At 31.5% G+C, this 14,929-nt stretch overlaps 1 protein-coding gene across 1 annotated transcript in view; it reads right to left on the bottom strand.

The window, feature by feature from the left end:
• Positions 1-3,812: 3,812 nt before the first annotated feature.
• Positions 3,813-14,929, bottom strand: part of Mcm5 (Minichromosome maintenance 5) — an 83,048-nt gene continuing 71,931 nt past the window's right edge. Inside the window, exon 15 of the mRNA XM_076495523.1 lies at positions 3,813-5,975. Coding sequence (XP_076351638.1) covers positions 5,874-5,975 — 102 coding nt within the window. The 3' untranslated portion in view covers positions 3,813-5,873. The remainder of the gene's footprint in view (positions 5,976-14,929) is intronic.

Here is a 14,929-nt window from a genome sequence, read left to right as displayed (position 1 = left end):
AAAAAAAAATGATGTGGTTTCCCACTTAAAATATGGTAATAAAGAGAAGAAAAGCAATAAATTTGCTCTTTTTTTGTAAACTTTAGATAGAAACAGGAAAGGAAATATCTGCAGGATGGTTAATTCTTAAAACTGTGACTGTACATAAAGAATAGTCAAATCAGATAAACTGAATCAGTCTTTTTCACAATCTTGTCACCATCCCAATATTTGGTATTATCCAATTTCAGAGCACGATTTTAATGCATCAGTCAGGTTGCAAATTTTCCTATTATGATGATGATAATGATGTTTTTATGATAGAAACTTCCTTTCTCTCACAAGAGAAGCTTTTTCTATTTATTGCTGCTATCTATGGGCAAACATTTTTAATAACATGTGCCACAAGCCTTCTGTATCCCCATAATAGAATAAAAAATTCTAATATGTCTCTTATGCAAATCATGTGCCATCTTTCCACCAATGGGATAGCACTACTATCACATGATGCATGTGACTCCCTCTATGTGCCACTACAAAATAATCACTTCAAAGTTTGGCAGAAGATTGTGGGGAAGAGGAAGGAACAGGTAACAGAAGGAAGTGTCTATAGGAAATACATTTTCAATATATAGTAAAATTATAACTTCTGATACAGTATTCTCTCTTTTCACAAGATTCACTAGAATTCCACATTGAAAAGGAGGGATCAGTGAAGGGAAGAATGGACACTATAGCAACATGACCCAAAATATCCCAACAAATAAATCACATTTGCAATGCCAGAGCTGAACATGAAAGTGAAGAAGGAGAGCACATCCTTAGAAAGTCCTTCTGGGTTAATATGAAGAGCCTCAGACAAGAGATGAATTGAAGAGAGGTCTTGCAATCAGAGTAAAACAAAGATAGGAATACTTTGCATTGATAAGATGAATGAGAGATTTCAGGTCCAATTCCACCCCCAAATAGGCAAAACAGAATCTGACCAGGGAGACAAGGTATACTGATGCCATCATCTAATTGAAGGCAAAATGTTCAGTGTAAACCCCAGTGTAAGCAGACTATGGAAAACTATTAGGGAATTGATCAAGATCCTTGTCAACCTGGCTAGGCTCAGGAGGAAGAGGGGCAACAGTACAATACACAGATTACCCCATATAACACTCAATCTCCCTGCCAATAAAGGCCAACAAATTGCTCAATGGGTCACCTGCACTTGGGGCCTGAATTATGGTAGCAGACAAATGAGATGTACCCAAATTGGTAATGTTTACTTCAGAATTCATGCTTGATACCATACAAACAAACAAAATGTTTGGCAGCAAGACATGAGTAAATTAAAAGTTTTCCAAAATAAAGTGGAAAAAAATTCTTGAAACAAGGTAAATTAAATTAAGATAAACTACACTCTGAGAAGTAAGGAACAAAAAAGAAAGATATGAGTTCAAATACTGCCAAATAAGAAGTGATGGTTCAGCAGTTGTGCAAAGAGAAAGTTGCACACGTCATGTGATAGTAGTGCTCTCCACTTGGAGAGATGACCCATGATGATTTGCATGAGAGACATGTTGGAATCTTTTGTTTTAACAGAGAGGGTGCAGAAGGCTTATGGCATGCATTATAAAAAGATTTGCATGTAGAGGGCAGCATAAAATGGGAAAAGCTGATCTTGTGAGAAGAGGGAAGTACCTACCAGAATGAACTTTTTATTTGATTTAAAGTTAAAAGTAAAATTGGAAAGAAGGCAGTCAGTCCCAAATTAAGGAAGAAAAAAACTAATAATAATTATTATTTCATAACTCAGTTAACAAAATTTAATTGTGATCAACTGAAATTACTCAATTTCAATGCAGATATCTGTGGTTACTAAGAGATTCTAGAGGACATGCCTAACCACAGACTTTAGTTTTCCTCTTGTCTTCTCACATTTTTCGCATGAGCTTGAAAGCTTTTCTACCCCAATATGTTGTTTCCTAGATAACCTCTGTATAGATGTCAAGTAATGTTTAACAAGTTGGTCATGTACACAGAGGATTTGTAAATTCTCATTCCCTTTTCTTCACAAATGCAACATTCTTGAAATTCCTGAAGTTCATTGCCAAAGTTGACTTGTTTAGTACAATTGTCTAGAAATTGCCATGAATTATAAGCTTTGATACTATATCCAAGATCCAAACCATCAGCATATGCAGGTAATTGCATTTCCACATAGAACAGATATGAAAATAGATGCCATAATTGAGCTAACAACCATTTGTCTACAATCAACCTATTTCCAATACAACATGGAATTCCATGAACAAACAGATGGTTGAGCCAGGAGATTACCATACTCTCCAATCCTAGCATACATTTTCATGAAAGACTTTGAAGAAAGAGCCCTCTCATCCACACTGATAAAACTGAGTTTCTACATACATTTATATCAACAACACCTTTGTTATTTGGCCTCACGGTCATGAAACCTTACCAGCCTTCTTAGAACATCCCATTTCCATAGACAAAAGGGTCCACTTCACTGTAGAAATAAAGGAACAAAACAGTCTATCGTTTCTTGACATACATACTCATCAGCAAACAAGCAAGACAAATAACCACAACTGTATACAAGAAAACCACCCACACAGACAGGTACCTACACTTCCAATCCTATCATCCAACCTGGATAAAATGTGTAAATGTAGTATAATCCAGCGCCTAAACAAGAGAGCAGAAAACATTTGCGATAAGACATCCATCTAAGCAGAATGCCAAAAGATCATAGAATTTTAAATAGAACAGTTGCACTTCCTTCTTCATTAAAAAACTCCTTGAAAAAGACAACAACAGAAAGAAAAGATCAGAAAGTCACCATCACTACCACCATTTACAACAAAAATCAAAGAATCATTTTATATTAGCACTATTAAACTTCATTTAACAGAGATTCCAGATTAGAGGTAACCTGTGGTTGCCATTGGTTGAATCTACAGGAAATCTCTCCTCCAATTAGAAACAGTGATAATCCAAACAATTGCAACATGCTCTCCACAATCCACCACGACACTATAAAAAGACCGTCAGCCCCTACACACAAACACACATGCTGACTTGAAGATGAAAGGCAAAGACTTTCGAAATGTCGTCCTCTACACTTGTTTCTCCACAACTGACAGTTGCCATCCATTCTACAAAGTTTCATCAATTGTATTTCCACTTTTTCCAGTTGAGTTATACTACATAACATTTTTGTCTAGTCTGTTTTATAGTTCAACTATGATCTATTTATGCTCTGCATAAAATTTGAAATGCAGCTTATGCAGTCTTAGTAGATTTTATTGCTTCAGCTCTATCTCAGATGCCATACTAAGTAAAGAATGAAGAATAAATGCTCTGCAAGAATTACAAGTTGAAAAGTTAAAAACAAAGTGTAATCTTATTTGTTACAGTGTTATGTTTAATCTCAACAGTTATGGCCTACTTAAAATATATTTTTTACATCACTGCCAGTGCCATTCATTTTTCAAATTTATCAGAGAGTTTGGTCATTTCCATGCTTCAAGAGAACTTGCATAATGAAATGTCCATCACACAGTCATTCAGCCAACAATAATGTGAGTATAAAAAATTGTAGTAAATGAGAATTAAGGGAAATTACACTCTTCACATAAAACCACATTAGAAACCCTGTTTCATACAATTTATATGTATATAGTAACATAAGAAAATGCCTCTCTTAATTTTTCACACTTATCCACAATTCCCAAGAAAGAAAATTCCCATCCTTGGTTTAAGGGCATCTTTTGTTTGTCACAAAATAATAACTGCAATCCACTCATATCAATCCCTAAATATTTTGGCGTTTTATTTCCGTAGATCCAATGAAAAAATAATTTCTTGCTTTCAGTCTTATAGAAGTGGATATATGATAAGGCACCTTACAAAGTGCATGTATACAGACATAGCTAAGTTTCTATTATACATAGCTTAAGTGTTACAAATTAACCAACAAAATATACAATGTGTGTGTGTGTGTGTGTGTGTGTGTGTGTATTTAAAATAAAAATCCTATGGAATGAAACATATGCACAGATATACATCATTTTTAGCTCCATAAAACACTTCCAGAATAATTCATCTCAATGAACATGCTCAGGTCTAGCTTCCTACCTTTTACTGTCCACTTCTTCACAAGGTTCAGCCATTTTAGTTTTTACCCTGGATTACCCTGATCCTATTGTTCATAGCTAGTAAAAATTTTGATATCTACACATGTCAAACAAATTACACTGGTATAACTAACACAATGTAGAAAGACAATGTACATGTAGAAGATTTTAAGAAGCTGTTTGGCAGATCAGGAATGAAAGCAAATGATCTACACTCTGTACAAATCTTGAAACATTAAGTATAAGACACAGATAAAATATGTAGAAACTAAGCTTTCTCAGTATGGGGTAAGTCCTGGAGATCAACCTCATAACCATTTTGTGCTTGTTAATTTTCATTCTGTTACATTAAAATTAGTAAGAATATGTTTACAAAATTTGGCATATCAGTAAACATTAAGTTTTCATATAAAACATATCAGTTTTTTCTATTAAGTCTTAATGTTTCTTAAACAATTCATTCCTTTTTTATTTTTGCATGCTGCCTATCTGATGTACAAAGCAATTTTCATTTTAAGATTAAAAATACTTTTGTGAATCAGATATTTTTTTAAAATTTCACATGTGAAACCCTTATAATGCCCAAATAGTTTTATCAAATGTTTCTTCAGAAAAAAAACTTTATATTTGATGTTCTTTCACGAACTCTGTATGGGTTCAATCAATTTGACCAATTTTGTAACTGCCATGTAAAATTAGGAAATTAATATAAATTATTCCTTTTGCATTCTAGAATGATTTCAGATTATAAAAGGAAAACAAATGTTAAAATTAAAATCTCATAACATTATATATTTATTGCATTTATTATACTTACCTTTCAGCTGTGTCTGACTAACAACACATAAATAACAATGACACAGCACACATACACTCATGTTACTGTATTCAACAATATAAAACTGATCTCAAGTTTTTACAAAATGACCTATCTTAGGTGTGTTTTAGTGGACTAGCATTTGGTAAAATCCAGTCACATTAGCTTGTCGATATTTGTAATTTACATTTATAATTCATAAAAAAATATAGGCTTTGTAAAGTTGGCATTATAAACATTTAATATAAACTAGTGTTGCATTCATCATACCACGACACACAAAAATAGATGTTTAGGTGTGTTTAATATTTACTTTTTAAATTACGAAGTTAAATAATGTACAATATGAAAAGTTCAATTATAATCTAGTTTGACACCAAAAAATAAGAAATAAAATTTGTAAAATAGTAATTCAATAAAATTTTGAATACAAGACAACAACTGTGATGACACAACCTTTGACCTGTGTGAAAAAGGTTAAGATCAAGTAATCAAGTTTTTCAAATTACTTTATACACACTATATACTATTTACCCAAAATATAACAAAACAGTCATGTATTCTTAAATATAATGTAGTTTAACTAGAGAATGAAACAAACTCGATTTTTTTACATTCAATTTATTACTATAAATTGCAAAAATAACTATTTCATACGCATAAAAGAAAATTTTCTTTGTTTCTAAAAGTTTCAAGAAAAATCCCAAGTGTACAGTTCTTCCAGTCAATGGAAACTGTGTGAGCATCATCACAAACTGAACACAATGTATAACATGGGTTAAAATAAAACTTAAAAGAAAAGGGTGCTACTTTTGTAAAGCAATAAGCCTTTATACAGTTTTGGTATGGTATATTAAGTTTTATCCTTCCATATAACATTTTAAAACTTAAGAATGATGAAAATGTTAGACAAAATACTTTGTTAAAGTTTACTTTATCCTGTAGAGCATCTTTCTTTGCATGCGGTGCTGAATTTCACCCCTTCTGATCATAATGTGTAGAACTTTGTATATGGCTTGTTCTGGGTATTTCTGTAATAAAGTAAGTAAAGACAAAAATTATTTTGTGCAGAGAAAAATGACTTACTTAAAATCACTACAAATAGAGCACAGTAAATAGCAATTTCAAAACTAATGCTGTATATAGAGGTAATACTTTTTTCATAACTTTTTAATTAATTGCGAAGACACGCAGATAACCCTCGTGCAGCTTTGCATGAAATTAAAATCAAATAAACCAAAAAACAAACAATTGTCTAGACAAATATAATGTCATGTCTGCTCAAAGAAACTGTCATAACAACCACTGAAGGTCATTAATGACACTAGGTCATTGACTAATGAGTGTCCATTTCTCTTGTGGTATATGTATAGCTCAAGCACTAAAACTGTTCATGGGTAATGTATATTTATTTATTTTTTAATATGAAACAAATTTCCTAAACAGTTCTGAAATGTTATATGATCCAGTTCTGAAATGTTATATGATCCAGTTCTCCATTACATCATTTTCTCCACTAAGCTTTTGGTAGGCAAAACGCCAAATTAAACTACTGGGTTTTTGAACAATAAGCCTAACTGAATGAGCAAACTCTAAAATCTTGATAAAGTGTTTTTTTACTTGTGAACATAAAATACCATTACTATAAATCAAGTTTAATCAATTTATGGCATCCTTCTCCTTTGAATAATCTTCACAATATCATTCCAGTAGCTATGAAATTAAAGATGCAACTTGCAAAGCACACATTTTCTAAACGTAACATTTTCTTTTAAACTCCTGCTTCCTTAGGTATTTTGTCCTTTTATTATGCATTGTCCATAAATTAACTGGTATACTGGTAATTCTTTGTATACACATGTAGTATTTTCTTGTGTCCTGATAACCCTTGCAATAATTGGGTAGATTCTCAAAAATAGCAGGAAGTTCAATAAAAATGTTATGCAAAGTTAAACTGTATTCTTTGACTTTTGACTGATCTGTAAGCAAAGAGACTCAGCACAAAGAAGAATAAAAAACAAGTACTGAAAATCATATAAAGTTATTAGAAAAAGTGAATCCATGAAAAACAGCTCCTTCACTATAGTGAATTCAATCTCTTGAGAACTGTAACTCTTAAAATCTCCCAGAGAGAAAATATAGCATTATATAAATAAACAATAATGCTATTATTTTCAAAGTGGGTGCAATACCTATGTCACTATTAATCATTTTCATCTCAAAATAAGGAGGTAATCTCAAAGCATCACCTAACCTACCAGTGGAAAAGACTGTCTACTTTTACATAGTGAGCTCAACCTTACAAAAATATTTCCCAAAAGAAAGCCGTATGATACTTCAAAAGAATAGCTTAGAACAACTGGTAGATACTTATGACAAACATGGGAGTTGTAACCATAAACAACTGCAAATATAAAAATCAGGAAACAATGGTGTATAAAAAACACAGCATGCCTGAATACCATATATTTTCTCTGGTCTTTACTTTCATGCCATGCCTAGCTTTGTTTCTAAATTTTAATCAAATAAGCTTGTACATTGGTCAAAAAATAAATATCTGCATTTTTTTCAGTTTGATGCATGTTTATTGCACAAATTCTGCCTGTAGCTAAATTTGTAGAAGATCCTTGGGAGTAAAAATGAACAATATATGATTCATGAAAGTACCAGTATATGTTGAGTATTGTTGAACATTCAAGAATCTGGCCTAATGTGAATAAAAGCTAGCAGACAGACAATAATAGATTATCTTTTGGTGAGTTATAATTAGTATACTACAAGTTTCGGAAACTGTAGCTTGTTACTCGGAAAACAGAATTTGACCAGGAATGTTTATAAACTTTGGAAAATACAAATCATTATTAATTTTGATTATTAATAATAATCAAATTAATTTCTGATGCTAGTATTTCTATGAGGACATTAAATATCTTCACCAGAAAAAAGTCAGCTTGTAAGGGTGTGAGGCCAATCAAGCTAACAAACTTAAGTAAATTGTGACATTATCTACTAATAATCAATTTGCTCATTGTGGACCTGGATTGTTGATAAAATATTTAGTTCTAGATTAGATACAAGATTCAGTATCATTTGTAAGTTTGTAAAACTCTTGTATATAAACCACCTTTTGTAATCACTATCTCCAATATTCATTATTATAAATTGTATTGTTGTTTGTATATTAAAACATATTTTTGTTAAAAAAGAAAATTGTGTGTATCAATCTTGTTGAGACTCATCCGAGATAAATTATACTACATTACAACAGCTTCACATATAATTAACACAGAGAACATAACTTTATATAAAAATCACACATAACAACCTAGAATTCAAAACTACAACTTAAAATTAAACTAAAAACAATACAAAATAATAATATACAAAAAATCTTTCAACGAAAACAATAAAATAGATCCTTCTTTAAAATAAAAACATCTAAATCAAACCAAAGAAAACAAAAGATTAAATTACAAAACAAAATTCTGTAATACAGATGGATGAACAAACTTTGAAATCACAGAACTAGCACTGAAACCACCACACTAGTGCTTCAAAAACATGGAAATTTTTTGTAGATAAATTTTCTCATTCATGAATATTTCATTATTACTCACTACTGCTAATGAAACCAACAAATCAAACATCATGTTCTTCTTTCAAACTGAAACATTCTCTTACCAGCATTAATGAAAATATCAGATGCACACTAGAGATTAGTACCCAAATCATATTTTGTACCTGTGTTAAAATTCAGGTCAAGTTCATTATTTTCATTCATGTAGCTTTGGCAGTTATGTTCTAAGAGTAACCGAATCATTCATACTTTATAATACTCATGTATGACTTTATGTACACTTATAAATATCTATGTACTACCACAAAGATATTTCTCAACATTATGCATCATCACATGTACTAGCAGCTTCTTAGAGATTACTTCTGCTGTTTCCACAACCAATACAGGATACTACTGGTAGCAAGTCTTAGTAACTTTGGTGCAAGCTTTTAAACTTAACACATTTTCTCAGCATCACAAAATAATGATAATTTCTCCAAATTAACACTTTTCCTAAGAATTTTTTGCAGCCAGGATAAAAATTATTAGTGCTACAATATATAACAATATGCACTCAGACCAGCTTAGGTTAAATACAATAATCCACAGTGAAATACATTTACCATCCTGGACTGTCAACACCAGTAGCCAAAGTAGTACAATATTATACTAACATGGACAAATCAATCCACTCATTTCATGTACCACAACAAGAAACAATATATAACAATATGCACTCAGACCAGCTTAGGTTAAATACAATAATCCACAGTGAAATACATTTACCATCCTGGACTGTCAACACCAGTAGCCAAAGTAGTACGATATTATACTAACATGGACAAATCAATCCATTCATTTCATGTACCACAACAAGAAATAAATATAGGTAACACAAGTGAAATAAAAGCTTTTCCATTTATGATTCACACAATCATATGAACATTATTCCAAACATAACATGGCACATGGATAATTTATACTTATACATTTAAGTGCACCATGTAGAGTTCATAGAGTACTATAGTCTATTTTGTAGAACTCTGCTACTACTTGACAAGACTGGAAGATAGTTACTCACAAAATGTAAGATAACCATTCAGCTATAAAAATCACTCAACAACAACACTCTTTCAAATCCACTGGTATGAGTATCAACACTTTTATTGACAAGAAGAGAATGTTTCAACCTTCCTAGGTAATCTTCAGGTTAAGAAAGAGTTTGCAAGTGACCGTTGTCGGACACATCTTAGGAATAAGAGTATGAACCCAACAACGGTCACTTGCAAACTCTCTCTTTCTTAACCTGAAGATGACCTAGGAAGGTCAAAATGTTGTTCTCTCCTTATCAATAAAAGTGTTTATACCCACAACAGCTGTTCTGAAATACATTTTTATTTCAAGTGGGTTTCTTACTTACAGAACTCTTTCAGTTCTGTTATTAATCTTGTGAACAAGAAACCATCCTACCTTTGTAATAAGGAAGCAGTAATCACATAATATAGTGCATACATTTCACAGTGAACCACCACTTGGTAGCTTGGAAACGTGTGGGATAACTCAAACATGTATTGATTACGAAGTTTTCACTAGCACCTTAACTGATTAAACATGAACTCTCATATGTCACTTCTCCAGATGCTTCCTCACAGGATTCATCTTCAACAGCTCAGTGAATACTTTCACCATTCTCCTCCTTATCAGCACTCCATATCTAGCAACTTTCTCTCATTTGTCCATATAATGTTTTCTCCATGTGGTAGAGTACATTTCACTATTAACACCTTCTTAACTTCTAAACATCAAATCATTATGTCAGGTTGTTGTCAAGTGAATACACCTCAGAAAACACTATTTGTGATGTAAAATCAGTATCTACATTTCACTTAACACCAGGTACAAGCTCCCTTTGTAAATTGATAGCTTTATATTTCTCAAAATTGTTCCTTTTTCTATAAACTCAATGCTTCCACAGTTTCTATAGCATGTTCCCCTGCATCTTTATAAATCATAACAGTACACCACTCTAGAACCTTCTAGACTTGATTATGCCTCAACATATACCTATTATATCCCTGCCCTCATCCTGCAAAAATGCATTCCATTGTACCACTAGGTGAATACTCTGGACACTTCTCAACCTTGCTCTTAAATTTTAAAATGCCTCCTAAAAGGAAAGCAACCAACTAGAAGTACCCATCACCAACTTTACTGTTAACTAAAATTTAAAACATTGTAAAAATAGTGTGTTTATGTATCTATTATAATTACATAACTGTATTTTTGAACATCTAAAAGTGTGTTACATTGCAATTTATAATTTGTACAACTTTATGTTTATGACCCATTTAACACTAAAGAATTATTTTTCACCATTTGGGCTCTAGTAAATTTATGACACATTATTATGCCTAGAACATGGTTAACTCCCTGATCAAGGAGTGACCTTTTATCTACTTCATTAGGATAGCCTTTTAATTATGAGATAAATTATAAATGTAAATATACTAATCGATTTTAAACAAATAATAAATTTCTAAATTAATACAGTATTAAAGTCTGCATGTGTCAATTATTCTATTAAGGCAACAAAACCAAACTACAATATCTAAGTTTGCTTCCACACAGTACATTATATAGCACAATCTTATTAAAAACTTTATTCTGTGGTCCACTATGCATAAATAGGCAATAATTATGAGATGGCCCTCTTGAAATAGTGGTAAAAAAACTGTATTTACAGTAATTCAACTATGGAACTACAATGCCAACCTCAAAAGTTTTGTAACTTTTCTTAAAAATATGCCTAGAGAACATAACCAATGTTTTCACTGATTATCTCTTTCTCAATAAGTACTCCTTTAATTAAACAACCTTACTATCAATGTTATCAAGTATGTTATAATTTTAAGTTTTATGTTATGCAAGTTCTAATTCCTTTATTTCCAAATAAACCTTAAAAAACAACTTAAACTCATATATAGTTTAAAACTTCCAATTTTGACTCATATAATGCCAGTCCTTAAATGTATGTCAAGGCACTTAAGTACTTTAACAAGCCTTATTAACATAAATTTTAATGTCCTCTAGTTGAATAGAGTAGAAACAAGTAGGAAATTCTGTCAAACCTTGACAAGGTGCCATGTCCACCTTCTATACTTTTGTTTCAGCTTCATAACTTGTATGTAGTTGCTATATATATATATATATGTATATAGTGATTAGAAAGAGTTCATTTTACACTATAAGCCCATGATGTTTATTTTGAAAATGGCACAGAGTTGTCATTGTCTGATACACGTAACTGCCTAAAGTATTGTCAGCTGCTTCATCTCCAATAGCAATTACAGTTCTTTCTTAGCTAAACATTTTATAGTTAGAGAGACAGTTAAACAAACAGAAAAATGGAAACCAGATTCAAAGAACACAGAAAAAAACATTCACACATTTCTGAACACTGCAAATCAAATAAACACAACATAACCATATAAAACACCCAGATACTAAGTAGGGAAACAAATATAAACAAATGCAAAATCACAGAAGCCCTACTTATACAGCAACTAAAACTAAAATTAAACCAATATAAAGAAACACCTTTATACCTATACTAAATTAATAACCTAACATCTAACTGCAAGTCCCCTACAACCTCGTACCCATTTACACTCTTGTCCTTAAGATGTGTCCGGTAATGGTCAGTTGCAAACTCTCTTTGTTAACCTGAATATGACCCAAGAAGGTCAAAACATTGTCCTCTACTTTATTTTAATAAAAGTTTTAATATCCATACCTGCTGTCTTGAAATACATTTTTAAATTTCATTTAGGTTTACTTTTAAGTTAGTTATGTATTATTTATGTTTTAAATGCATAATTGAAAGGTTTAAGCATTGTTTAAATATACATAACTGACACAAAGTATGACTGTTTAAGATCTTGCACTAAGGGAAGATAATTTTGCTGAAGACTTGTGTATCTCTTCTAAAGATACTGTAACTATGTCCAAAAGGCACCCTTGATTTGTGATGAGATGAGTAATAAAAGGTAAAGAACAAAAAATGAAAACATTAAGGAAAAGACCTGATATTATCAATATTATTAAAAGATATTTTAAGACAAATTAAGAGGTATGTAAATTTCTTCTATTTCTTAATTTTAAATATTTCATTGCACTATATGTTGATGATAACTACAGTTAGTGATATGGTTGAGAAAATAAAAATACAAAATTATTTTAAATTTTTGATATTTATTTAGAAGGTCCAAGAGTTTGTGCAGATGAAATATGAAACTAAGATACTGAAAAATGTTTAAAATAAAAATCACTTTGCACTCTAACTATTCAGAGATTCACTGCAAATAATTACAATAGTTACATAACATATTTTTAGTCAAAACGATTAAAAGAATGCCATTCTTAGTGTACAAGATACTATTTATCTTTATCAAAATCTTTCCAGTTTCTTTTTTGTGTGGATACATTAAGAAATCTCAGTTACAATAAGTATTGTTGCACAAGTAGAATTCATATATGGGCCCTCTGCTGCAAAGAGAATTATTTGAAGAAACAAATTTTGTAACGAACTCCAACACAAAACAAACTTGACTGGGAGTAATTTGAAATTATATCAAGCAAAAAGTCCACATTATAACAACCACAATAAATTTATGTTAATTAAAAGATAAATTTTTATTCTATCTTTATTATATTAATAAGCTATTGTGAATAATAGCTTGTATGGTGATCACTGGCATTATGAAAACTTCATAAAGTTTGTTTTCCAAACACTCAATTTCATACCTTTTAAGTTTTTTTTTTTTTAAAAAAAAGAACTATACCATTATTATTTTTTCTTCAGAAATAGTTTCTCAAAGTATTGATTTCTAGCAATGCTATACAACTATTTAATATAATTTGAAACAGGCAATGGTATACATACCACTAACAAGTATAAAGACAGTTAGATATTACATCAAGTGACAGAAATGAGATTCTTTAGTCAGAGTAATAACACATATGTATTAAAGAATGCTCATATCCATACTTTTACATGTTATGAGAATGAAGTATTCCCTTGTTCATCTTAAAATCCCTGCAAATAGACAGATACATTTTTATGCATATATTTATAATTTATGTATTCTGTGAAAGAGTACAACAATGGTGATTTTAAAACAAACTATTAAGATGCCTATGTCACTATACAGATGAACCAATTTCTCAATAAAACATGTTTGTGGAAGAGTTTTGAAATTAAGGGATATTTTATTCTGTGGAGAGCATTTTATCTATTAAATTTTGTTCTGGAGTTTATCTTGTGGATAAGGAGTGCTTATTGGTGGTACCTACTGGTAGTTCTGGGTCATTAACAATGGTAACCAGTTGCACATGATATGTCCTATGTCAACACAGACTAGACATCTCTCCTACCTTCAACATGAACTATTTGCTTATTAAAAGTGACAGCTGTATTATACAGCTGGTTACATTCTTAGCACTCCAGAGAAGTATGTGCAGGGATGTTTAATCAACTCCTGATCTTACACAGTTAAGGGTAGCATAAAACAAAGTCTAGGTTGGACACCCATGGTCAGAAAATGCTTAGCAGTCCTGTACAGGCAGCTCCATCTGGTTTCAGATTTGATAGACCTCATACTATTGTATTGTGTCTTCTGTGTACCAATGTTAAACCTCCTTAGCCACTAAAGGTGACCCAGATTTCAGCAATTCTTCTTCTTGAATCTGCAGTCATATCAAGATAGAAGTTACAAGCTGAATATCTATTGCTCCTCAATGCCTACCTCTTCTTCTCAACCACAAGTCTTTGGACTTTCAAAACAATATTTTGTTTTTGTGTGTGTGTGTGGACCCTCAACTCAATAAGAGTTCATCAGACCATAGACCAACACAATTACGAAGAGAAAATTAAGCAAAATAAGAAAAAACAAATCCTGTGTTCAAGGTACCAAACTTTTTCCTTCCTACTCTGTGGCATTTTCAGGTTCATTGACTTTTGTTAATTAATTTGGCATGATTTGCAAAATAACAGGAGACTCAGGAGAAAATGACACAGCCCTCTTAACTGGAACTGAATTTGAAGCAAAAGCAACAAAAGAGACTAGACACAACTTAAACCATCTATATTTTGACACCAAAACAAAGTTTAAAAAAGACAGAGGAAGAAAAAGAAGTATACAATCTCTACATAGCTCTTATTACATTCTATCCCAGATTGAGAAAACATTGCATTATATACTAGTAATAATACTATCCTTCTCAAGGCACAGGAGAAACTAATGTGACTGACTGGCACTATTAATTTTTATACAGTGTGCTCTACATTACAGTAATCTTTCCTTTGTTAAAGTACGTATCACATCCTAACTGAACAATCAAATTCAATGAGTGACTAAGACAAGAGAA

Source organism: Tachypleus tridentatus, chromosome 3 (genome assembly GCF_004210375.1).
Source record: "Tachypleus tridentatus isolate NWPU-2018 chromosome 3, ASM421037v1, whole genome shotgun sequence".
Classification (NCBI taxonomy): Eukaryota; Metazoa; Arthropoda; class Merostomata; order Xiphosura; family Limulidae; genus Tachypleus; species Tachypleus tridentatus.
This window is presented reverse-complemented; position numbering and strand designations above follow the sequence as displayed.